We start from the raw sequence: 26,775 nt of genomic DNA, 5'->3' as shown, positions 1-26,775 counted from the left end.
TGATTTATCAAAATGATATTATAACGAGTGTTGTTAACCGTCAATTTTAATAGAATATTGATAAGAATATTTAGTTTGATTAATTAAAAATAAAAACATTATAAATCCCTTATATCGACCATAATTATGAAAGGTCGTTCAAAACGGACAATTCTCCGTGAACCTCGTAGTCGAAGGTCGGTTCTTTCCACTGTCGTCGGATCCCGAATCTTGCATTTCTCGACGTCGATGGCGGCCATGGAGGAGTTGAGTTAGCTCGCGCAGACCACAAGTCGCCGCCCTCCTCGCGGACGAGGACTTCGATGAAAGATCGTACAAGCGGCGGATTTCCACCTTCCTCAACGTCGTCGTTCTCGGCAACGTTGTAAGTCCCTTCAAACCCCAATTGATCCCCTTCTTGAACCCTCTCCAAGCAGTTAAGTCCCTTCAAACCATAATTGATTACCTTCTTGAACCCCCTATAGGCAGTCAAGTCCCTTCAAACGCTTGGTGATCCCCTTCTTGAATCCTCTCTAGGCTGTTTAGTCCTTCAAACCGTAACTGATCCCCTTCTTGAACCTAGCTAAGCAGTTTAGTATCTTAAAACCCTAATTGATGCCCTTCTTGCCTCTCTAAGCAGTTAAGTCCCTTCTTGAAACCCCTACAAGTAGTTTAGTCCACCAAGAATACGGATAACATTGTTCTTGATTTTTCAAACCTAACTTCTTGTTTCACGATTTCATTTGTGGTTTCTCTATGTGCTGTTATCTTTGATTATATAACGTGTCTTCAGGGTGCTGATAAATCAGCAATGTAGAACAGCTTGATCGGACATTCCGCATTGGTATGGTGAACTTGGAATTGTACTTCTAGTCTGTTCATGTTTCATCATTTGCGACCTGCACCTTTCTGTTGAGTCGAGAGGCATTAATTGTTTGCTGAAATCAACTGGAGAAAATGGTTTCACTCGCTCTCTTGAGATGGCTCTATCAGTGTTGATTTGCAAAGAGATGGCTCTCTGAGCAGTAAATCAATCATCCTGCAAATAGATGACAAATCCCAACAGGTTTCTGCAAGTAAGAACTCTTAAATGATATTACAACTTAAGGAGGAGCTTCTTCATTTATATATCACCTATTTTGGTGACATTTTGCTTCCTTCATGGCCCTTTCTATGTACATTGTAGATGATGGGTGTTGACAGTCTTTTGACACTTTTTTTGTGTTTGTTCTAAGGTGTTCTTATATACTCTCTTCAGGAGAAGCTAAGCAAGGGCACAGAAGCTCATAGTTCAGTAAAGAGCCGTGCAGATGTGATCTATATGAAACCCTGGACGGGTACAGGTTAGCGATTTCTGTACCTTTTCTATTGTCTTTGTCATCCTAACCTACAGAAGAAAATTTAGCTGCACCTATATGATATTGACTTTTTCTTGTACCAGAAGCAACACTTAGTATTTTGTAATTTAAGATAAACTGTAATTTAGTTGGAGTTAAGGTTGAGATAGAATTGAGGAATGACATGTTCTAAATAATTATTTATTTTGATCTCTGTTGAAGAATAAAGGTTACCACTATAAAACGGTTCTGCCTTTCGCTGTTATATGGCCACTTTTCACAACCTTGTTAGTGAATAGGGTTATATGAATTTGCTGAGTCTATTTCACGGGTCAAAATGCTTACTCCCAATAAATTGTAATAGACCCATCTAGCCCTATATACCAACAGAATTCTCTCTTCATTTATTTTGTGAGATTAAACTAGGATGCTACAAAGAGTTTACATTTTAAACAATATATTGCGTGTTTTCATAATTTTAATTCTTTACTTGTGGTCTTGGCTCAAAAAAAGTGTGTTTAAAAACAATTATCTTGTATGACTATGACAACTTGCACTCCTTGCATAAAAAAATTCTTATTGTATTTTAAAAATGATTCATCTTTATTATACACTGATACTCATTGTTTTTTCTACTGTATGCCTAAGTTATACACACAGCTGATCTGCTTTTTATTCCACCAGGACCTTCTTTGAAATTGATTGATTTACCAGTCTTAGACTAAAAGTCTATGGATAATTCTATGATAATAGCTATTTGTATAATTGCATCGGAAAACATTCATTGGCAGTGCTAATTTTTTTTTTTTTTTTTTAGGCAATGGGGTTATATAATATTATTTGTTTAAGGACAGTGATTACGGTGCACATACTGATGCAATATTGCTAGTTATAGTGCCAGCTGCTCAGGCACTAGATATTTCTTCTTCCTGAGCTGTTAGACAGGCTAAGGAATTTGATGCAGAAGGTTTGTACTGCTTACCTCATAGCTGTCTCTTTTCTGTGTCATCAATTTGTATGCAAAGCTCAATTGTTGGACTTTTATTTGGCTGTTCTTTTTCCTGATATATGTCTTTGATCTGTATATTGTCCTTCTGGATACCAGAAAGTCTTGCAGCAGTTCAAGCTCTTCTTTTGAATCAGGGGCCACAGAGTGCTGCTGATATTCCATGGGTTGCCCTGATTTGGCAATCTATTTCTATTGCCTCAGCATAAACTGGATCTGTTGGATCCGAAAGTTTGCTTGAAACTGCTTGGAGAGCTGAGACTGAAAGTCTTAAAACTATACTTACTAGAGCTCCAGAAAATAAGCTTGGCAAAGTAGTATTAGTTGATACCCTTGCCAATCGGTTTATCAACTTCGTTTGGCCCAAATCACTGAACAAAATGCTTAAGCTGAAGTTAATAATAATACCCCCATCAAACTCTTATAAATTAATCTTAATCTTACCCACATCCGATGTGGGACTAATTGGGGTGTTAAAAACTCCCCCACTTAAGAGCTTGACATTCTCGTCAAGGCCCAACATAGCCCAGATCAAACCTTAGTATGATGCGTATGAGGCGTCGTAGCCTATTGGTGATTCTACATCATGACGAGTCTTCTAACTCCATCAACGGGTAGTCCTTTTCTACTCTAGCCCTTTCACCGTGGCTCATACTAAGTCGGCTTGGATACTAATTGTTATAACCTGGCCTGATGGGATAACTGACCTTTCAACTTTGTTTGATCTAAACTAGTGGCCAAAATACTCAAGGTAAAGATGATAGTAACACCCCCATCAGATCTTTATAAGACAATCTTAATCTTGTCTACTTCCAATGTGGTACTAATTGGGGTGTTACATCATGTAATTAGTTATATATTTAGTGAGAGATTCTTCTGATTCATTATTCTCGGCTACAAATTAATCCATGCAGGTTTATTAATTGCATGTGTCGATACTGGATACAGTTTCCATGTATGTTGTTCACATCTAGTAGTCTGACTTAATTCTTGCAGATTACAAGTCTCAGATTGTTCATGATGTTTGTTTAGGCTTGGAGAACAAATGGTGCAAAGTGCTGAAGGTACCAGAGCTATTGCACTAGAGCTATGTCAAGAATTTGAAGGTAAGTTTCTTCAGCACATTGCTACTGGTGAGATCAGCGGTTGTCATTTTTTCTTTATAGTTTTAATTTTATCATGCTCTATGCATACAACTTCAGTTCTCCTCTTCTATCGGTTTTCATCCCAGGCAACTGTTTCTCTATTATTTAGTATGTACTGGAAATTTCTTCTTGTTGCTTGGTGACCGTGTTTCTCTAGGTTGTTATGTAATCTATGTATTGATTCAAATTGGCTTTTTGCCCCTTCGAATCTGGTGCTACCTGATCTTCATGTAGATTTTTATATTTTAAGAATGAAAATCATGAATGTCATCTCGTGTTGTTAAAACCCAGTGTGCCTAATCATTTCCTAGGCTAGATGACAGCTGTTTGTGCCTCTTCTTGCCAGATTATATACTAGTATGAAGTAGTCCATGTTTCTATAAAATTTATGACAGAATTTTGATGGCAGATTACCTCCTATGTTTTGTCTCTGCATTAAATGACTATCTCTATCTGCAACAACTGGCATAGACTGATACAGAAGGATACTGTGAAAATATATCATATGCACCTGATGTACTTCAACATTATGGATAGGGACCAACCCTAAAAGATAACAGTCATGCCATTCTCACTTACATATCTTCATTTCTACACTTGTTGACTCTCATGACTTCAAATTGTAGTTAAATTTATTTTGTGATTCTTATGGTCGACAACTTTGAGGTGTTGAGGCCGAAGACTATAGAGTTGCAAACAAACTATAACTAATAATGTTATTACAAAAGAAAAATGAAAGGGGGTTGCTCAGTACACAAGGCTCATGCCAAAGTGGGTGAGCTTTTTATTTTTTGGGGTAATGAGGGAAGTGGGTTAATATAGGCAGTTCTACCCCTGTAGCACAGGGACTGCTTCTGTGATTCAAACAGTGGTCACCCATGTCACAAAGGAGGGAGGGCAGAGGTGCCTTGATACAAATAGTCATGACCCAAATTGGCCTAATAAGCCATTTATTTATATGAAGTGAACTTGACTAATCAATAGAAGTCAAAGCTAAGAAGAAGCTGAGCCAAGGAAATAGAACACTTGAAAAAAAATTGTCGGATCTGTATTAATTTCCTCCAGCACATATGTAGCTGAGCCTCTTCGCAATAAAAACAAAAGAAACAAGAGAAGCTGCCCGTTCCTGTTGTTTAAATGCACTAGATTTGACCTACTAACTATTACCATTTTTTTCATGTCTAGTAGATTATCTCTTTCTTCCGTTTTTTATGGTTTATCTTAAGCTATAATCTGTTTTAATCCCTTCATATTCTGTTTATTCAGAAAGGATTTTTATACTATTCCAACAAAATTGAAAAATGCAACTAATGAAAGTTGAGTCCTATTATTTGCAATATAGCAAATGTTGCATTTTATGTACAGGATGCGGGTTAGAAGGTTGTTTCATCATTTGAATGAAATTTTCCTGGCAGAATGAAGCAGTTCCTGTTGGATAGATTTTTTGATATCAACAATGTTAAAGGGATAAACTTGCCTTGTGTTATCTTTTATAAGATTTGTTACAACTGTCCGTGTTGTTAATTGCTCTGCATAATAATTGTGCCTTCTAGATTATTTTGGAGGCTGATGGTTATTAGCCATATTTGATATCTCCGTGGAAAAGTTTGATATATTTAATATTAATTAAACTTATGTTGAATCATGTAATGACTGGACATAGCAAGAGCATGACACCAAATTGATAGCAATATGGAATGATAGTTACGGAATAGTTGATTATTTCTTCTTCTTATTGTATGCACATCATGTTGCTATGACGACTTATGGCAGTTTAAGAGAGGCGTATAATTTAATGTTCCTTTATTTGTTGACCAAAACTTGTTCATGAAAATGATTATGCTTACCCTCCTTTATTTAATGTTCTTATTATTTGATTATGTTTCTATAGCATATACTGGATTGGAAAATTTTAGAAATGAAGCAAAATAGATGGTTAGTTGACATCGAGCGTGCTTCTTATATTTGTATCACCAAGTCAAATATCTTCACCTGGCCTCGACGATTGTGCATGTTAACCGTTTCGCTCAGTTTTTTTAATCTTAAATTTCTTGCATGTTTGACTTAATTCTGCTTAGCTGCTAATTGATACTTCTCAAGATCAGTTACTTAATATGCAAATGTCTGTTCTGAATTGTGTCAGGTCATTTACGGGTTGGGGTTGCACTTTTATATGAAAGGCAGAACTTAAAGACTATCTCCTTTCTTGTCACAGATGGCAGCCCAGATGTCTGCCGCTTGCGTTGCACAATAGTCGCAAGGCTGCTGTGTGCGATGGGCTGCCGTGATACTCTACTGATCTACTGACAGCGTTGTCGGGCTACGTTGTGCGACTCGCGACTGCACACCGCACTGGTCGTAGGTAATGCGTGGCGGAAGGGCGCCCGTGAAGACTCGCACGTCTGGGCGCACTCGTGGGTGGCAACGGACAGTGATAGCTTTTCGCGTGACATGGGTGCGATGGAACACAGCGACGGCTGTGAGAAGAGGGGATCAGGATTTCTTCACCCATTAAAAGACACTCTTGCCCTTCAAAAATTATATATTATTAATATATGTTTCCATAAAATTATAATTATCCCTCAAAAATCAAATATTTTTTATTTATGTTCTCAATTATAAAGTTTGACTAATCTGATCTATTTTAATCAAATTCTGACTTGAGCCTAATTTTAACTGAAATTTTTATTGATTTATTTATAAATTAAATTGACTGAACATTTGAGTTGATAGTTAGGTTAAATTTAAGTGATACAACTTATTTTGGCTCAATTTTGGAATGTTCAATTAACTAAGACTGCTTGATCATTTACAAAAATTAATAATAAGTAAAAAAAGAATGCACATGAAACGCTGCTCCATTCCCAAAAAAAACCTTCCCCATCGCTATCTTGTCTCTCTGTGTCCGACGCCCGTTCCAGTTCTCAGATGAGGTTGCCATTGCCCTCAGCGACCATGGCCATATGTTCCAGTCTACCTCCGGTCTGTTTCAACTACCAAATGAGCCGCATGACCCGAAACATGTACAAAAAAGGTGACCGGAGGAACCACCAGACCCATTTCTATATAATTTACAACACACGCACCTCTCACTTCCACAAAGAAAAGAAAAAGTTCAAGCAGCAGTTCTGGTTTGTCTGATAGAGCACTGATGCCCTGCACTCTTGCACAGGCCACAGAAAGTCCAAGCAGCAAACATGCAAACACTTGTATCAGTTTTTCCATCACTGACCACCTTCAGCGCTGAACTCAAATAACTACTTACCACAATGCATGACCAAAATAAGCAATCACCTCTCAAATGTACGACACGACATTACTCAGGTTTCACTCTTACCGCATACGAAACTCCAGTAGTCAAGTAATTTATGGTCTCGTGGTACGACCTGCTCTGGCTTCCCAACACAAAATATTGCATACGCATCAGCTGCATACCTGAGAAGGGTAGACAAACAAAATCAACAACCAATTACAATACTTGTCCCCATCCACAATGATGGCCATTTATCACAAGATGATGCAGGATACACAGAAAAGAAATGCAATTCAAACTCAAAGCATTTGGTGTGAAATAAAGGTGGTTCTAACAAAATCCACTCACTTGCCAATGCCATGGAGCTGAGTCACATGAGTCCAATCATTTCGTAGATACTCACACGAGAAGTGTTTGATCATCCTTGCCCTCTTCTTTTGCAGGCCCAGAGTCTGTATCACCTTTTCTATCTCCTCCTCGGGGACCTTTGTTGTCGCCTCTGCGTCTGGACATAGTAGGAATAGGCCTGGCAAAACTTTTTCAACCTGCACAAAGATGTATAATAAAACTGTTTCTGTGACTTAATCTGTTAATAGCTACAATTTTAAACTTTCTTTCACGGTAAAGAATCATGTTCCTTGCACTCTTGAACTGAAGCCCCCTTCCAACGTTAATTATGACAGATGCACTAGTTAACTTCAGTAAGTTTTACTTTTTGTCAAATGACGCTTTCATCAAATAACAGGTGTGTCAGCTACACATATTACTCTACAATCAAGCACCAACCTATGTTGACACATTCAGCAGGTTCCTTCCGATTGTGCCCATGGTTACTCCAAGAAATGAGCAAGAACTGTTGATCTATAAACATTTTGGGCCACAAAGTCAAGGCCTTGAATCAGACAAACGCAATTCATTATCTTTGTTATTTTTCAAGAAATACAATATGGCTGATGCCCTCTCTCTCTCATACCCTTCTTTGCTGGCTGTTGATTGACCAGCGAACAACATGACCTTCTAGATAGATGATGGCTTAATCAGGATGGATGGGAGAAAGTGAGGAGCATCAAGTGAGTCAGGATATGCTAGTAATGGTCAAGCTTATAATAGACACAATATGCAACCCAATATTCCAACTATGCAGATGTTTGAATGGCTGGATCCTTGGTTTTCTCCCTTACTACTTGTGGTCTCTTTTTGAATTTTCTTTTCCTTTTTGTAGAGAAAACTGACATTTTTATTTTATTTTATTATACTTTCTTTGCTCAATATTAGAGTGAGCCTTACTATTATCCTATGGTTGCTCCTTTGCAATATAATTAATTAGGGCTCAAGTCATAAAAATAATGATTGCTAGCAAAGTAAGATTATGTATATTGACCCTTTTCAAACCCAAATTAGCTGGAGCTTTGTGCATCAAGCCACTATTATTTTTTTAATTCTTCATCCAATATTTTGTTCCTTTCTACTTAACATAAGCATAAGAAATTTATGCTGCTTTTTCAAATTGCTTTTGCTACGAAATTTTGGACATTATTGTAACCATATCAAAACTTCATTCTTTGATACTATTGAAACTATCATCCATCAGTACTTTTAGAATGACCAACACACAGATCAAAGAATTAGGCACACAACTACCACTCTCTCTAAACCCCTTTTGTTCTTTATTAGATCACATTCTAGATTTATAGTTACATCTAAATAACCAGCTTGTGTTTCCTTGAAATGAACAGGATTACATGGAGCATCCATCATAAAGCACCAGTTATTGTTCCACATGTTCAGAGTCTTCAGACCATCATGAAGTAGACAACAACCATGAAAAGGGCATATGAAGCCCACCATCTCATAAAAAATCTTTTCCAATCCATTTAGCTTCATCCTCTGTAGAGCATTAAGTGATCATCTGTAGGATCTGAATTATCTTACATAGTCATATACCTAGCAAAAGAACTCGTGTCCCTACAGTCTGGTATTTCCAAATAAGTCCCTAGATGACAAGTTTAAAGATGATCTTGTTGATGCTGTTTATACAAGCAATGGTGGTGATGGTGATAATGACCACATCAACAACTGTAGCACCAAAAAAGAAGATACAAGAAAGGCACAATTGCATCTGCACCCTGTAGCAAGTGCTGATACAGGATGACAACAGCTATAATTGTGAGAAGCATAAACATCATTCAACTATTTAATTATTTAAATGAATACTACAACAACGACACACAGGCAACCAACTTGTATCAGGCATTTCAACGTTTGTTTATACTATGTATCAAAGAATTTGACAGCATATGCATAAATAAGCTACTCAAGTAAGAAGGATGTCAGGAAACATTGATTTGTTTAACTTGCTTAGTTCACAACAAATTAATAATTGATCGCCACTCAAAAGCAATAAAATAATAGCATTCATCCAAAATAAGGCAGCTGCAAGTAAATCATTATGTAAAACACACTGAAGAAAATAAATGTGCCTTGAATCTCCCTTGAGACTAAGGCAAAACGAAGTAATCCGTTGTAACTACTAAGTGAAACAAGGAGGGTTAGATTGAAAATACTAGATAACTTGAAACCTAAAAGTAACCTTATGAGGCAACATCAGAAATCACTAGATAATGTTGTGATTTAGCTAGTATAATCGATAACTGTCTGATAAAAATCTTGCTAACAGGAGTGCTACAAGTTTTATACCACATCATCTAAGAAAACTCCATAAGGGCCTCCAATCCCATGTGTGTTGCAAGAATGCTTATGATGCAGATGCTGCTTTTTGCTGAATCATCTTGCTTTGACCAGGTATGGCAACGCATGCCATGGTAAGAAACTAAGTTCACCCATGCAATTTATGTATAATTCTAACAGTTCTTGCTTGCCAACTAAATCAATCTACACCAAGAAAAAGCAAATATGCATAGCAACTATGCATGTACCAATTAAATGGTAAAAAGGACATGATTAGCTCTTATAAACATGAAAGAAACCAACAAGCAAGAAAAGAAGCGAACCTGTCTACCAGAGGTGACATTGAGGAGCATGCATATGATCAAGACCCTCCATGGGTCGAAGGAATGCCGCTCCTGAAGAAGATGGTGGCACGACGCTGGAGGCTCCCAGGCACTATTGGCTGGGACTCTTCTATAAGCGTCAGATTTCTTCTCTGCGGCAGACAATTGAGCGATCGGCTGCTTTCCCATCCTCCCGCTCTTCTCCAGCTGTTGCCTACTCCGCTCCTCTTTTTCTTCATCATCAAGAGTCTCGTCAATACAATTTATCTTCTTCTTCTTGGTCCTCTTTTCGTTGGCGGCGCTTCGAGATGGAATGCATTTGCCGCTGGACCTTGATTTCTGACTCTTGGGGTCTTTGACACCGATGACCACAGGCGAGGAGGCCTGTGGTGGGAGGGGGAAGAAGCGGGAGACCACCAAGGGTTTGCCGCCGACGGTGGTACGAATAAAGGAGGAGGGTAAAGAAGACGAAGAAGAAGGGGGGGAGGCGGATGATGATGAGGTTGAGGTTGAGGTCAACGAAGCCAGCGTCTTCTTCCTCCTCTTGTTCTTGAGAAGCGGAGGTTGCGGCAGAGGAGGAGTGTTTGGGCCCTCCTCCACAGGTTCGAAATCCCCACCGCCGCGGGTCGTATTCTGTCCATCCCCCCTTCCTACTCTCACCAGGGAAGAGGCTTTTGACGGTGGCGAAGGAGAGGAGGGAGGAGGAGAGGATTCTTCATCGTTGCCGAAGGGGAACTTATGGTGGGGTTGGGGCTTATAGGCGAACGCAGAGACGATATCGTCAATCGACCGACCGTGGAGGATAACCATCACCTCTTCTTTCGTCGCTCGCGCCAGAATCGGTGGCCTCCCGCCGGCATCAAGAAACGAGGACTAATCGGAGAGCCTTTCCCCATAAGAAACCTAATTCGTTATTTTTATTCTACCTTTGTGTAATTTCCCTATAAGAAGAATAAGGAGGTGCCATAGTCGAGTTTGAATTAAGAAAAACACACAAAAGACTTTTTTTTAGATATATAAATAGTTAATTTATAATAATTTTAGGGTAATTTATCGAAAAATAATTCATATTGACGAGCTTTTTACTGGGGCATCCCTTTCTTAGAGCTTTGATCAAAATATCTTCAATCAAATTATAAAAGAATAATTATTATTTTTAATAAAATTAGTAACTAGCTTTTCGCTATGAGCCTCTTTCTTTTGAAGAGCCTGAAACAAAATATCTTCAATATAATTATAAAAAGATAATAATTATCTTTTGACTAAATTTAATTTAATTTTTAAATTTTAATCAAGTTTTTTTTTAATTTTTAAATTTATTCATTCTAAAGTCAAAGAATTTTAAAAAATAATATCATAGAAAATTTAGATTAGTTTGATGAAAATGCCTAATCCAATTCAAAGATATTATCAAAATTAAAAAAATACATCGATAAAAACTAATTATGGAAATATCATTTGATAAAAACCTAATACTAAGGATTTTTTTTTCTGATAAATTGCCCATAACTTTACATACTGCGACAGATCTCAGAACCCCTCGGTATGGGTTTACTCATCCTCAACTCTAGTTTATAGGTTTTAGAAGTTGCTGTCCGAGTATACAAAAGACATCAAAAGTTGTCATTTGAGATATCTCAACCTTTAGTCCAATTTATGTTAGTCTAAATAATAATAATAAATTTATCTCCAACTCAAAAACATCCCCATATCGGAGATAGGATTAAACAGGGATGTTACAGAGAGAGTAACTTGTAATTTAATACCAAAAATAAGAACTAAGACGTGCAATGACCCCAGAAATCAATATGCTAAGTCCCTTCCAATGATAATTGAGACTGCGAGTGCTTCATCTTCCTTTTAATACCCATTAATACATCCATTTAACAGATCTATGTATCTTTTGCTAGCAATTGGTAGACTTTGTGCTGAAACAAACGTCATCATCAAAATTATTGGAAAACATACCTAGTAGTCATTGTAGTGCCCCAAGTAACTGACTCGGTACCGAGGACCATATTGATCATAGGATGGAGCTATGTCATACTTACTATCCGATTCCTGCACTGCCCCAAAAACCACCTCGTCTGTTGTCTCATAGGTTGGCTCATAGTAGGTCTGTGGGCTTGAAGAGAGCTGTCGATGTTTCTGCAAGTGCTGCTGCGGTTGTGATTCTCCATCCCATCCATCGAAATAGGCTCTGTCATTACGTAGTTGCTGGACCTTCTCCAGGTTCTTTGACATGAATGCATAGGTCTTACGCTGCTGATTTGGTGTTTGTGCCTCTACTGGAGGTGGTTCTTCGTCTGGAACGATGAAACTTTCTTGCACGGGCCATGAGTTTGCCTTGCGTTGTTGCTTCTGCTGCTCCTGGTGATAGCTCTGTGACCTTTTTCTCAAGAATATTCCACTGATCATGAGACTGAGGGATAAGCCAGCACCTGTGACAAGCTTCTTAACTGAGGTGAAGAGGCCCTCTTCTTCTTCATGCTTCTTGTATTCAGCTTCCGGTGGAATTAGTGGTGGCCTGAGTGATGAGTTCATTGGCTGCTGATACGGACTAGACAAATAGCTTGCTTCCGTAGGAGATGTTGGATCCTGAAAAGAATTAATTGTATTCTTTTACCCTTTAGAAATGGTGGTCTTACTCTACCAAGATTCTAGAGCATGAGAAGAAAAAGTATATTAGGGAAATGAAAGACAAGAAGACAAAAGCATAAACTTGGAGAAGCAAACAGACTTTTAAGTCTACAGCATTTTTATAAAGATAGGCCCACAGAATGTGAATTTGGATAAAGCATATGACTGGTTCCACAAAAAGAAAAAATGTCACTACTCTCACTGCAAGGATGTCTGTTCTTGTATTTCAGCTTATCATCCTTAACTATGAAAATTGCTTGACATATCCATATCATGTGTGTGCTGGCTAAGATACTTAAATGATATTTCATAGATGCTTATTGCAAACTTCTTTCAAGTATCTGATTTTAAATAAATATTAAAATGATCAGGAAATTTAGTGCACTAAGAGGATGCCTCATGATTTTTTTTTACCAAAAACTTTGTTTTACTTTACCAGTAATTTTTAAATTGTAGAAACGAACATAAAATTAAACTATTTGTACATGTTCTCATATAAGCATCAAATTATGACCAATGAACTTGAAAAAAATTCTTCATTAATTACAATTTCTTGTTGGTTTCTTGTTTTCTTGATAATCTTGAAGTACCATGTCATCAGAAATGATTTTTTTTTAATAATATGCTACAGATGCAAGTTAATTACTGGCCATTATTGATGCCTTAGACTATAAATAAATGTCAAACTTTTTTAAATAAAACATCAAAATATTTTTTATCGTTGTATCGTGCATGTCAAACTTTTTTTTTCCAAAATTTGGCATATCTACTACTACTACTGTTTTGTATTTTTGTATCAGTATCCTGTATTTGAATCAGTGTTTCATACGTCCTTGATAAAAATGAATGTGTCAACGGTAACTCACATTAGTGGAAGATACAACCACTGCCCACCGCTGCTGCAACATTGCAAGCATGTAGCCAAAGAAACCAGCAGCAAAGAGCATTGCAATTCCTGCATGACAATTTTGATTTACCAATAGGTGGCCTAGTTAAACAAGAGTATAAATGTCCTATACAGAGAAAGACATGGTAGCATGACTAGATTGAGTGAGTAGATGCCTAATAACATTAACAAAAGAAGAAACGAACATGACAATAATTGAAACTCTACCTAGAGGAAAACCAGTTCCATACTGGTAAGCACAATCATCAAAGTGCAACTGGATCTCCCGGATTGCCTTGTTACCCCTGTCTACCACCAGAAGAGAACAGCCACTACCAATGTAGACCACCTCAAAATCACTGGAGAATGTTGCATCTTCACTTGGCCCATCGACGTGGCCCCCTTTGTTCGACTTTCCCCCAGCTATTGTTGTAACTCCTACTCAAACATGGAAACCATTGTTAGTATGTAATTCCTTTCTTGTTCTTCATTTCTTGCTTCCTTTTACGCTTTTAGTTAACTCCAATAAGAAATAGAGATAGCAGAGATATAATTATGTCTAGAAGCATGGTTGACATGGCAGGAATGTTTATGTAGATGTACCCCAAAATTGAATGTTGGATATCAATGCAATTTCATTTTAGAGAGAAGACAAAGCAGGAGAGGCAGTCCATGCAAAGCAAATAGGTCATGAATTTATGAAGCAAAATAGGTCATAAAAAGTGCTGGAAGGAAACTTCACATAAATCTTGAAATATATGACTGATAAAAGAAAAAATTAACCAGAGTCCAGGTAAACAAAAATACATTAATACAGTTAAAAGAACTATTGCCATCCCATAGACCAAATTCAAGGCTTGGTTGACAAATACTAAACTTGTCTCAAAATTGAGAATGGTTCTACATTAGTAAGGTTACCATTCTCAAACAGAACAGATAAATTAAGTCTTGAGAGCAATCCATAACTGATGGATTGTAAACTGTAAACAATCTGAGCTTCTGCCACATAAACATTACTGTCAAACTACATACAAGTCACAAATATAAAAAACTAGAACTAAAACCATCTGTTGTTCATGCAACCGTTATGTTTGTCCAAATTCATCACACTTGAGACAAATTATTAGTGTAATTGGAAATAGCAAATTTGTCTCCCAGAATACACACCAAAACTACATGCACTACCTTTCCATCATTCTGATTGTAGCTTTAGGCTTTTGAATAATTGTACACTAAAAACAAATTCAAACACAATTACACATGATTTGTAGGAATATTTGTACAACTTACGTCTGCGACTTGAGAAATACACAATTTTGTTTTAATGTGTGAAAGAAGTTGTAGACAAATAAGCAAATTCTATTCGATGAGAGAAAGCAACTCAAGCAAAATTATAACTAGAGACTACAAGAATATTGGACCAAAGTGACTAGGTTATTTTTCTAAACATAACTATTGATGATTTTTTTTTATTCGATTGATAATTTTCTAAACAAAAATAAGCAAATTCTATTCGATGAGAGAAAGCAACTCAAGCAAAACTATAGCTAGAGACTACAAGAATATTGGACCAAAATGACTAGGTTATTTTTCTAAACATAACTATTGATGATTTTTTTTATTTCGACAAATTAAGTGATAGATCATCCAAATACTCAAAGACTATCCCTTATTTTTCATGAATATAAATATGTTTATTATATCATTCCTAATAACTGCAAATTCCATCTCACCATACTCATTTCAGTGACATCACTTTTTGTAGATGTTGTTTCTTGATCGCCACACATCCATACCCATAAAGCATAGTTGATCTTACAAATATATTGTAATACTTTCATTTTAATATAATGGATAAAAACAATGATCACATAACACTTCCAATGTTCCTCTCCATTTTTGTATTTCCATTTTAACTCCACAAAAAAATTATTTACCATCATCTCTTTCTTGTGAATAGTAGATCCGAGATAACATTTATACGTCATTAAGAGTCTGAAATCCTAAAAAAAAATCCAAAGAGAACATTGAAATAAAGAACATAATACATTCATAAATTATGCACTAAAAATTTACAGTTCGAAGTGAATTTTCCGTAAGATCCCAAGTTTACCAGTGTCACTGACTTTCCTGATTGCTTTGTTCTTGGTGTCTGCAACATAAATGTTACCCTTATCATCCACCGCAAGTCCCTTTGGATGATTCATCCTTGCTCCCCGTGGCTTCCCATCAACATGACCAGTGTATCCTTCTGCTGAACCAGCAACAAGCTTAGGCCTGCTGTCTGTTATTTTCAAAATGTTCAGTTAATCATCAACACATAAAGTTGACATGACAACTAAGAGACATTAATATTCCATGAACTATTAATGAACATAGGAGAGACCAGAACAATTTTTTCAACAAGCACTTTCATGGTAAGCTTAGAAAGAAAAAGTTTCTAAAACAAAAGAATGTGAAGAACAAAAAGAAGATAATGAATCAAGCTTCAACATCATTTTTTTATATTGGTCAATGATAATAAACCAATTTAGGGTCATCAAATTCAATTTAAGCATCGCTATAGTTAAATAATTCATCTTTAGCAAAATTTTAATCACATCCTTATAGAATCTAGAAAACTATCTCACACAAAAAGCAATTTATGTTAACCTTTTCAATGAATTAACAATAATACCAACAGATGATCAGAACCATGAATTCAGCAAATCTAGCCAGTTTATGATTCTAAATGAGACTCATGAAATCTGATGGTTTAACAAACAAATAAATTTATAACTGCACAATGAGAAATTGGATGAGAACTAAGCAACAGTTATCAACTTGACCACACCTAAGATATAACCCATTTGAACAGCATGCATCAGAGTTCCAGTAGAAACACAGATAATACCAACAGGTAGATGGTGAACAGAAGGAAGTCACGAGAGAAGGTACCAAGACCACCACCGAAGTGAATGACCTAAATTGTAACATCAGTAAATTATCAGCCCTATAATAGAAAGTTATGTGATCACAAACTCCTCATAAAAGAAATGGTTCATTCCAGCAATGAAACAGATTATAGGCATCACAGGATGAATGGAAACGAAACACCCACATTTAGACAACGGCAGAGAAACTCTGTAAATGTTGCTGTTCAGGGAATCCAAGACTAGGAGATCCCCGCTCGGCATGACTCCAACAGAGAACGGCTCGATTCCAAGTTTGCTTCCATCAAACACGGTCTCCACATTGTACCCGCTCTCAAACTTCACACTCGAACGGTTCAAGATCGCTGCAGAACGGTCGCCCAATCAAAGAAAAACCCTACCGAATAGCTGAGAGGGGAACGAGAAACGGTAGAATGGTAAGGAATGCTACCGTTTCCAGTAGAAGGCGTCAACGACCACAGCCGTCGCAACAGAGCCGACAAGAGATTGGAGACAAACGCACTAACCAGCCCTGGAGCAAGGAAGCAGACGAGATTGGAGAACGAAAGATGTTGGAGAGAAAAAACCACCGAGAAAAAGCAGCAGCACAACTTGCTTACTTGCTGGGGAAGCAGCAGACACGCTGCAAAACCCACCGGACAAGACCACCAAGAACAGCAGCACCATCGCCTTCTTCTTCGCCTCCTCCATCTCCTCCCGATTCACCTGGGAGAAAACCCGAAAGGACACAGAATGAGCCTCCACCTACCAATCACATGACACGACTTGAGAAAGGAGTCGGGAAAAAAACATCTATACCAGTTCTTGATCCGCCTACTCTCCGATGACGAGGAACAAAAAGAGGGTGAAGAAGAGGCCTGCTGCGGCCTTCATCTCTAGCTTTCCGTGGATTCCCTCCAAAAGGACAAGGAGACAAAGGGGTGTTCCCCACTCCGCTTGTAGCGGCCAAAAGAGGCAGGCGAAGGAGGGAGGGGCATTAAGGAGGGAAGAATCTGGTTAGGCCGCCGATTAATGTGAGCTTAATGGCCGCCGGTTCACAAGCCAGCATGAACGCCTTCACCTCCTCGGTCTGCAAAAGTTTTGCGAGACAACTGGTGGACCGAAAGCCTCGATCGGTGTTTTCGCGAGTCTCGAGAGTCATTGGGTGCCTCGATGTTTTCCTAACAACACTTTGCCATACCCCTCCAACATCTTTTTCTTATGCTTCGTTGATCGCGGCCCGACGGTCACGCGAGAGAGTCATGTCCATTCGTGGGCCCGGTCCAGCCAGACTTGGGTTTGGGCCCCAACTTGGTCTTCCAATGGGTTCGCCTGGCCCGTTTACGGGTCGAAGCCTGCAACATGAGCAATTAGGACAATCGATTCCTTTTAATTTGTTGGGTATTGTTTTTGTTATCACTAGTATACACGTTAATTAATTAATTAGTCGGAACCGTTTGCTGACGGGATTCTCGGAGTGACGCCTTCGCACACCGTACCGACCTCCTCTCTCCTCGATCGTCCATTCACTCCCTCACTCTACAGTTGTTTCCATCCCTGCCGTTGATCTCATCGCCCTTTTCCCTATCCCCAACCGTGCTGTGGGTGAGACGAGAGGAAGAGATACGTATCTTCCTTCGGCGCCCACAGAGATGGACTCGGCCGCCCGCTTTCCGGCTCCGGAAGGAACGGCACTGGTCACCGCGGACGAGATGTTCGCCAAGCGCGGCTGTTGCTGCTTCCGGATGCCCTGGCCTGGCACGCGGGCGGGCAAGGCGGTGGAGCGGCGCGAGTACGGGGGAGGGCCCGTGACGGGGCGGTGGTGGTGGAGGCGAGGAATGAAGGTGGTCATGAAAGTGAGGGAGTGGACGGAGATCGTGGCCGGCCCCAGATGGAAGACCTTCGTCCGGCGGTTCCGCCGCCGGCCCCGTCACGGCGGGTTCGGATACGACCCCCTCAGTTACGCCCTCAACTTCGACGAAGGGCTGGGCAGCGACTCCGACGGCGACAGCGTTAGACGGGGATTCTCCGCCAGGTACGCCACTCCGCCGGCATCGGCCACGTCGTCGATGGATCTCGGGGGTCCCAACGACGCGCCGCCGTTCGTGGGCGACGCCCACCGATGAGGGTGATTGGAGATCGAAAGGGATGATGTTTTGTAGGTCTTTCATGCGTCTTGTAGGGGTTAATTAATCTCATTTTCATATGTTTTCTTAATACATTCTACAATTATATGAGGAAAAAAACAGCTATTTTGCCCTTTCCGATAATATATGTTTATATTTATGTATACATTAGTCTCTTGACTAGCCTAAATCTTATACTTTGTTTGATCTAACCCAAGAATCGCGACTATAATGCACCTAAAAAACACTTTTTTATAGTTGTCTCATTCCTATATATTTCTTAACCTAAAATGGAATAATATGGAATAAAATTAGATACTAATTGTTGAAGTCTTAATAAAATTCAATACATTTATTGGAAAATATGGTCTAATTACACACTAAAAAAATCGAGAAGCCAGTAATCAAGATTAATTAATACAGAGAATGCATATATATAATTAGACCATATTATATATTAGACCATATTAATTAATACAGAGAATATATATATATATATATATATATATATATATATATATATATATATATATATATATATATATATATATGTGTGTGTGTGTGTGTCGAGATACAATCTAGTTGAAATAGTTATCACTACTAAAACATGAATATCTAGATAAATAAATACTATAAAATTTATTTACTGGTGGTAAATTAATTAACATTTATCACTGCATTTTGAAGAAATATACTTTCATCTTGAATAATTCATCAAATACGTTCATTATTAAGTACATGTTGGAGTACCATACGTACAAAGCTCATGTATATGTGACTCGCTGTCGAACCGGACCGAGGCAGTGCTGAGTCGAGAGACCGATCCTCGGCCAGATCTGAGTTCGCTGTATGCGTCGGACTCAGCCCTATATCCGGCTCCGAGTCAACGCGCGAGGCCAGGGCAAAGGGGCGAGCGACGACAGGACGCCACCGAGTCGAGGAGACGAACCCCAGATGGCGAGACGGCAATCGCCCAGACCTCCCGCGGTGCTCGATCCCCTCTTCTCTCCGGTAATCCGAGTCGATCCAGGCTAATTCTCTTCCCCCTCCGAGTCCCATTTCTCGTATCTCTTATGTTCCGTTGGGATGATGATTTCTGTTATTTAGGGTTTGTTTGTTCGATTGGGTGCTTAAGGATTTGTTTCGTTATATGTTGGGTTAGGAACGAAGTAAGTCTTCTTTGTTGGGAATCTGATGATGAAAAGGTTTGTAGAAATTCGAAATCTCTTTTGTTTTTCCATTGTGGAAAGAAATGATGCTGCTTTTGGCAGCAAAAATGGACAATTGCTGTGGCATGTAAGTGGAATTAGGTGTAGTGCAGCTCAGTTATATCAGTGATTTGCTGTTTCCTTATCTGAATTCTAAGAGTAATGGTCATTCCAAATTTTAAAGTTTTCATGGTGAATTTGCTACATGGAAAGTAGGTTCATTGAGTGCTGGAGTGATTCTAGCTGATTCTAGCATCTTCTTTAAGCTTGGAACGTTCGACACCGGGAAGATTCTTGAAATGAAATTCTGAATGATGGTTTCATAAAAAGAGTGAACCTGCAGTTGGTAAAAGTTGACTTTGCACGTAGTGTTCACGGTTATTTGAAAATGAACATCATATTTGGTAATAGGGGTTTATATCAAGAGAGTTTGATCCGTGAACATCAGGCCAGTTAATAAAAGGAAAAAAATTCTGGTAGAAATTAAGCTTTTGGATAAGGTGAGCCATAGCGCATTTGAAATTGTACCCCATTTTTGGTGCAGTAGATTGCTTATAATGGTAGGAACACCCTGTTGCATGTGTTAATATATGATTATGATATATTAGTTTATGAGGTTAGAAGTGCAGAGTCCAAACATCAAACCCTGCTCCGCATATTCTAGAGATTAAAGATGAAGATGACTTCCTTGAATTGAATTGTAGTTCTCAATTTCAGTTTAGCAGAATATCGACTAACCTATAGATTTAATTACTGATTGCAAGGTCTTACTTGTAGTTATCCTTATCAGTAAGACATTTAAGCAGCGAGAACACATCCCGGCAACCAATTATTTACTATTTTCACCAACACAAGATAATTAAACAAACATATATTTCGTCCCTGGTAGTTAGCCTTATCTTCATTCTCGATGAGTGTTTTTCTCATCATTGCATTGTTTTTCTCCCAATTGGATGCTTTTGTAACCAGGGCTGTCTTTTGCTGTCCAGGAGAGCATTGTGATCATTGACTATTGACTCACAATCTTGATTTCTAATATTGTGTTTAAGATTTGTGAAAAAAATGCAGATGCTTTTAGAGAAGGTTAGGTTGTTCTCATTACCAATTATGCTGATGCATTCTGCTTCTTAGGTTGCAAAAATGATTCTTTGGGTTGATCTTGCAATCACATATAATCCCTGCTGCAGACTGGTAAAATTATCGGAGTTTCTATTATTTGCAAGTATTTATTTGGTAGTTGCAAAATTCGCTTATGTAACAATCAAGCTTAGTTGAGGAGACAATTAAATTTTCTTCATCTTTCTTTATTTCTTTCATTCTTGATCTTTGTTTGCATGAGTTACGATGATTATATTTGAATTGTGCATGACACAGTGAAGGCATCGAATTAATTGGCCCGATGCTTTGACTTTCTTAATTACCTTGAATTGTCATCCATCTGCATGATGTTAATAGTCATGCTATTCAACATTTAGATCTTTCAGTTCTTTGCACCTCCTGCCTTCTGTTTTTCATCCCCTGCTCCTTCTCTCTCAATTAGTAGTCGCTTATCTTTTTGGTTCAGTCTAATGTTCCTTTTCCTCTTGACTTATCAGTTAAAAGTGGTCTGAGGGAGAGTTTCCAGCTTCACTAAAGTGCTTTGATTTGAGAATGAGTCTACTGTAATCTCTGGACAATTGACGGTTATTAGCAATTACAATGTATCATAATCCTACTGTTTTAAGCATTTGGGTTGCATATGATTGTTATCTAGTCCACTTTTTTAGAATGGTCTGTTATGGAAACATGTTTACAGATCCCACAATTCTCTATTTTCTGATGAATACAGGAGAAAGTTCTGCCGATGACGTTTCCATTGTCAGGAGTTGGTTCTGCATCTGTTACTGAAGAGCATCAATAAATTGATTTTTTAATTTTTCAGTCTCTTGGATGTTTAAAAATGCTATTTGCATTGCCGATAAATTGCAGCCCATTAACATGTATCTGATAGGTAATATTACCTTTTGCTACAAATAGTGAACAAGAGCAAAAGTTACTTATTGCTGTTCATTGTTTGGTGTTAAAATAACAAACCATTTAGAAACATTCCATATTATGGTGTGTCAAAAGAAGTCTTTTAATATGTTTCATTGTAATGTACTATATTATCAGAATTTGTCATGGAACTTCTACAAATCTGGATTGTTGTTTTAACAAGAAAATGCTTTATTATTTCAGTCAAAACTCCATTCCAGTCCTTTCTACTCTTGCGGTAACATGTGAAAAAACCAGATTTGACTTTTGTGCTGACTTGCTGCAAAAGTTTATATGGGGACTCTTTAAAATTCTAAACAACCAACATTTTTTTGCAAGTACATTGGTATTAGGATTAACCCATTTTGAGTTTTTCCCCAGATAAAACAGTGAGAAGGGCTGAAGCAGGTGTGCCAAAAATGGTTGAAGAAGTTGCTCCCTTTCGATCAACAGGGTTCACTGACCCTGGCTGGGAACATGGTGTTGCTCAAGATGAGAAAAGGAAAAAAGTGAAGTGCAATTATTGTGGAAAGATAGTTAGTGGAGGAATATATAGATTGAAGCAACACTTGGCTAGAATATCTGGCGAAGTTACATACTGTAAAAAGGCTCCAGAAGAAGTCTTCATGAAAATGAAAGAAAATCTTGAAGGATATAGATCTAACAGAAAACGACACTTAGAAGATGAAGAGCAATCTTTTGATCTGCACTCAAATCATGATGATGAAGAGGAGGAAGAACTTGACTATAAGCAGAAGGGAAGGGAAGCTAGAATTGCCAGAAATTTAGTTACAAGTATAACGCCTCTTAGGTCATTAGGATATATAGATCCTGGATGGGAACATGGTGTTGCTCAAGATGAGAAGAAAAAGAAGGTAAAATGCAATTATTGTGAAAAAATAGTTAGTGGTGGAATAAACCGATTTAAACAACATTTAGCTAGAATTCCTGGGGAAGTTGCATCCTGCAAGATGGCTCCAGAGGAAGTGTATCTTAAGATGAAAGAGAACATGAAATGGCATCGTACTGGAAGGAGACGAAGGCCTGAGACCAAGGAAGTTGCAGCCCTCTATATGCATCCAGAAAATGAGGATGAGAATGAGCATCCAAACGACATGATCAAATCAATACGTACAGTTGATGATCATGATGTTTCTACCAGTAAAACCATACGCAAAAGATCCAGGGGGAGATCACCAGGAAATGGTGCAAGGGGTGCAGAAATGCAGTTGAAACAGATTGCCTTGGATTCTGTGCTTTCAAACACGCAAAAAATTCGTTTCCCACTTTCCTACAAGCTATTAAAACAAAAAAGAAGATCCATTAGAAGAAGTCGTAAAGAAGTTCTTTCTGCAATCTGCAGATTTTTTTACTATGCTGCAATACCTTTCAATGCAGCAGACTCTCCGTACTTCCACAAGATGCTGGATTTAGTTAGTCAATATGGACATGGATTTAAGAGCCCTACAAGCAGATTAATTTCAGGTCGGTCACTCCAGGATGAAGTTCAAACTACCAAAGAATATTTTGTAGAAATTAAAGCTTCTTGGGCTACAACTGGTTGCAGTATTTTGGCAGATAGCTGGAGGGATGTGCAGGGAAAAACAATAATCAATTTCCTGGTATCTTGCCCGAGAGGAACATACTTTATATCTTCTGTTGATGCTTCTGATGTGGTAAAGGATGCAACATGTCTTTTCAAGTTAATAGACAAAGTTGTAGAGGAGGTAGGCGAGAGGAATGTGGTGCAGGTACCAAACTATTTTGTTTCAGCTATTTCTTTTTATTGATAATTCTACATACAGCAGGAAACTACACTTCCCGATTAGGATTGCCATTTTGCTGGGCATATGTGATTCATGCATCGTGATAATTCTAACTATTTTACAGGTAATTACAGAAAACACTGCATGCTATAAAGCTGCTGGGAAGCTGCTAGAGGAGAAGAGAAGAAGTCTATTCTGGACGCCTTGTGCTGCTTATTGCATTGATCAAATTCTGGAGGATTTTACAGAGATAAAATGGGTCAAAGAATGCCTTGAAAAAGGCCAGAAGATTACCAGGTTCATTTACAACCACATTTGGTTGCTAAATCTTATGAAAAAGGAATTTACAGCTGGTAAAGAAATTCTTAAACCAGCTATTACAAGGTTTTTAACTAGTTTTCTTACTTTGCGATGCCTGCAAGACCATCGGTCTGCTCTCAAAAGGATGTTCCACTCTAGTAGGTGGATGTCTTCCCAATTAGCCAAATCAGACGAGGGAAAGGAAGTTGAAAAAATCATCTTTAACTCAACATTTTGGAAGAAGACACATTATGTGAATAAGTCTGTGGATCCAGTCGTCCAAATGCTTACAGTAGTTGGGAGTAACTGTACCTTGTCCATGCCATCAATCTATAACGGCATATACAGTGCTAAGCTTGCAATGAAAGCTGTCCATGCTGACAGTGAACAAAAGTATGGCCCATTTTGGAGTGTTTTAGATAACCATTGGAATTCTGTATTTCACCATCCCCTCTACGTTGCAGCATACTTCCTTAATCCATCATATCGCTACCGACCAGATTTCATGGCGGTAAGAGTAACCCTCTGCTTGTTTAGGTTTTTGCACTTGTGATGCTTCTCTTTTGAATTTGCATTCTTTAGCATTTGTAGATTCCAGAGGTCATTCGTGGTTTAAATGAGTGCATCACTCGACTGGAACCAGATACTGGAAGAAGAATTTCAGCTGCAGCACAGGTGCTTGGTTCTGCTTTTGAGTTTTCTTAACCATTTCTGCCAGAAAATTTCTGATCTCTAATGTTTATTTTGGGACTACTTTTTGTGATCTGATATTCTTCACTGCAGATTTCTGATTTTGTTTATGCAAAAGCTGATTTTGGAACTGAGCTGGCGTTAAGCACAAGAATAGACTTGGATCCAGGTACAAACAACACAATTGATGATAAGCATTTGGGGCTGCATCAATCACAATTACCTTTGGGCATTAAAACTTTGTGGGATGCTATTGTCCTAATACTGCTAATGACATGCTATGATGTTAATTTGTGTTCTCTCTGTTCTGTTTTTGTTCTTCATTTCTGTGTTTTGTAGCTGCATGGTGGCAACAACATGGAATAAACTGCCTTGAGCTGCAACGAATTGCGGTTCGCATATTAAGCCAGTCGTGCACATCCTTTGGTTGCAAACCCAATTGGAGCACATTTGATCATACTCATGCTACGAGGCACAGCCGTTTGGCTCAGAAAAGATTGAATGATTTTGCCTACGTCCACTACAACTTGCGTCTTAGGGAGCGGGAGAGGCAACTAAAAAGAATAACTGATGAATCAATATCTTTTGATAATGTCTTTTTGGAGAGATTGTTAGATAATTGGATCGTGAGCATTGATCAACCAGCTTTGCTAGACGATGAGGTACCCCCTGCCCTTTCATTCTGTCATTTCTTTGCCATAACTATTTGACTAAATTGCTTTATTTTGGATATAGGAGGCTCTCTACCATAACGCGGAGCAAGCAGAGTCCTATGGGATTGAAATCAATGAGAATGAGGAATTCAACAGAGGGTCCAAGAAGACTTCCACAGATATAGCATTGCCTGAACTATTGGAGACGTCAGGTGCTCATCCTGCTGGAGTGGGTGCCGCGACCGATGAAGACGACACCGATCTTGATTTCCTCGATGATGATTTGGATGATTAGTTCTTGTAACTGGCTTCATTGTGAGAATTGTGATTTGATTAGATGAACCTTAGATAACCAACATGAAATGAATCTTGATTGTTCTGGGTAACTAAACAAGTGAGTCCATTAATGTAGTTTCATCTTGTAATATATGAATTGAATGTAAGCATATCACAACAGTGTTCGAAAATGAAAGACTCAGTGTCGTTAATTTGGCTTGTTGATTACAGTATTATTATTATTATTTTTTTTTTTTTTTTTTTGTATTCATACCTGCTGCTCACTAGATCATTCTTATTACTAATCATTGCTTTACGCCATCTGTATCCTCACCACTCGCGCCGTCTTAGATTTCAATTCTTGCCTTGCACCATTTGTACTTATGTAATTGCAACTTGTGATCAATGGACAAAAAGATCATATGGATATTAAAAAAATCAAGAAATCACTTAAAAACAACACATGAAAATATGTATATAATCTTCTTGAATTTAAATGAGGACATCCATCCCCTAGAAATATTTATAGATACACTGGATAGATAAGATGAATTAACGAGGTTTAGTGGCGAGGAGAGGCACGAAGAGGAAGACAAAGAAACGCTACTAGACTTTATACGTACCTCCATACGTCTCTCATTGTCGGCACACACAGGTACTAAACACCTGCGCTGCTACGGCTTGTCACCTTGCTCCGAAGGATCAGATGCTCATTGAATCCTTGTGAGAAAGCCGAGGAAGAAAGTCTGCTTCCTCATTAATGGCCTTCCTTCTTCAGGAATGGAGACTGGACCTCCTTGGGGAACAAGATGTTTGAGATTGCACTTGCATAGTTTGACCTCGATGGCCACGACCGGCTCCGACAGCTTACAGCGACACTCCGACCATCGACCGGGTGAGGTGAGTGACCATTGCATAAATCTCTCTCATACTCATGGAATCTGGACTCTACGCGGTTGCTCTCCTCAGGTGACCTCCTTGATTTGTAATTCTCCAATACCATTATTAGTCCTACGGAGGAGAAGGATGTAATCTTTCTGTGCAGATTTACGGAGGCTGCACGACGATTCAATGTCCTTTCTACTCTTAGGGGCATTGATCAACCCGGCTTTCCAAGAAGAAGATGAGGAGGTGCCCTCCGCATGCCCTTTCTTTCTTGTCATTTCTTTGCTGCGACTTCCACAGGTGTAGCATCGCCTGAACCATTTCGGACATCAAGTGCTTCAACCACCGATGAACAAGATGGCATCGATCTAGATTTTCTCGATGATGATTTGGATGATTAGTGCGTGTAACCGGGCTTCATTGCAAGAGCTCGTCACTTCATCGAGGAGGTCTTGCGCTCTTACGTTTACGCCATCTGTGTCCTCATGACTTGCCCTGTCTTTGATTTCAATTCTGGATGTGTGCATATGTAGGGGGCGGAATCCATCCATTTTGTTGCGTGAAGAACTCGATACAGTCGCTGTTTGTGCTCCAAATACTGTTTTCAGTGATGATCTCGTTTATCATATCATTAAACTTGATCCATTCCGCCTACATTACCATCACGATCTCAACGATACGCCTCCTCA

The 26,775-nt window shown here is 38.6% G+C and overlaps 4 protein-coding genes and 1 long non-coding RNA gene across 7 annotated transcripts; 3 read left to right on the top strand and 2 right to left on the bottom strand.

Moving 5' to 3' along the window:
* Positions 1-154: 154 nt before the first annotated feature.
* LOC103978130 (uncharacterized) lies at positions 155-5,955 on the top strand. 3 transcript variants are annotated; one of them, XR_010495048.1, is made up of 6 exons: positions 155-364; positions 773-1,055; positions 1,238-1,322; positions 2,134-2,283; positions 3,355-3,428; positions 5,683-5,955. It is a non-coding gene; the product is annotated as an uncharacterized LOC103978130 (long non-coding RNA). The 3 variants fall into 3 exon arrangements; XR_010495047.1 differs by lacking the exon at positions 5,683-5,955 and having other exon boundaries at positions 3,355-5,451; XR_010495049.1 differs by lacking the exon at positions 5,683-5,955 and having other exon boundaries at positions 1,215-1,322; positions 3,319-5,451.
* Positions 5,956-6,268: 313 nt separating this feature from the next.
* LOC135632691 (uncharacterized) lies at positions 6,269-10,654 on the bottom strand. Its single transcript, XM_065141364.1, has 3 exons — positions 9,732-10,654; positions 7,069-7,265; positions 6,269-6,902 (listed from the first exon to the last, which is right to left on the bottom strand). The coding sequence occupies exons 1-3, from the start codon at positions 10,539-10,541 to the stop codon at positions 6,788-6,790; spliced, it is 1,122 nt and encodes a 373-aa protein (XP_064997436.1). The 5' UTR covers positions 10,542-10,654; the 3' UTR covers positions 6,269-6,787.
* Positions 10,655-11,557: 903 nt separating this feature from the next.
* Positions 11,558-17,345, bottom strand: LOC135632375 (uncharacterized). The gene is made up of 8 exons (XM_065140901.1): positions 16,989-17,345; positions 16,790-16,895; positions 16,621-16,701; positions 16,358-16,534; positions 15,371-15,541; positions 13,486-13,695; positions 13,238-13,326; positions 11,558-12,329 (listed from the first exon to the last, which is right to left on the bottom strand). Exons 2-8 carry the CDS (start codon positions 16,878-16,880, stop codon positions 11,700-11,702), a joined length of 1,449 nt encoding a protein of 482 aa, XP_064996973.1. The 5' UTR covers positions 16,881-16,895; positions 16,989-17,345; the 3' UTR covers positions 11,558-11,699.
* Positions 17,346-17,390: 45 nt separating this feature from the next.
* LOC103978024 (uncharacterized) lies at positions 17,391-18,449 on the top strand. The gene has a single exon (XM_009393727.3). The coding sequence runs from the start codon at positions 17,822-17,824 to the stop codon at positions 18,293-18,295; it is 474 nt and encodes a 157-aa protein (XP_009392002.3). The 5' UTR covers positions 17,391-17,821; the 3' UTR covers positions 18,296-18,449.
* A 588-nt stretch (positions 18,450-19,037) lies between these two features.
* LOC135632249 (uncharacterized) lies at positions 19,038-25,426 on the top strand. The gene is made up of 7 exons (XM_065140664.1): positions 19,038-19,306; positions 21,898-23,267; positions 23,407-24,093; positions 24,174-24,257; positions 24,366-24,441; positions 24,612-24,934; positions 25,008-25,426. Exons 2-7 carry the CDS (start codon positions 21,936-21,938, stop codon positions 25,218-25,220), a joined length of 2,715 nt encoding a protein of 904 aa, XP_064996736.1. The 5' UTR covers positions 19,038-19,306; positions 21,898-21,935; the 3' UTR covers positions 25,221-25,426.
* Positions 25,427-26,775: the final 1,349 nt, after the last annotated feature.

Source organism: Musa acuminata, chromosome BXJ3-3, assembly GCF_036884655.1.
Source record: "Musa acuminata AAA Group cultivar baxijiao chromosome BXJ3-3, Cavendish_Baxijiao_AAA, whole genome shotgun sequence".
Taxonomy (NCBI): domain Eukaryota; kingdom Viridiplantae; phylum Streptophyta; class Magnoliopsida; order Zingiberales; family Musaceae; genus Musa; species Musa acuminata.
Note: the sequence above shows the minus strand (reverse complement) of the source record. Positions and strands in the feature narration are given on the sequence as shown.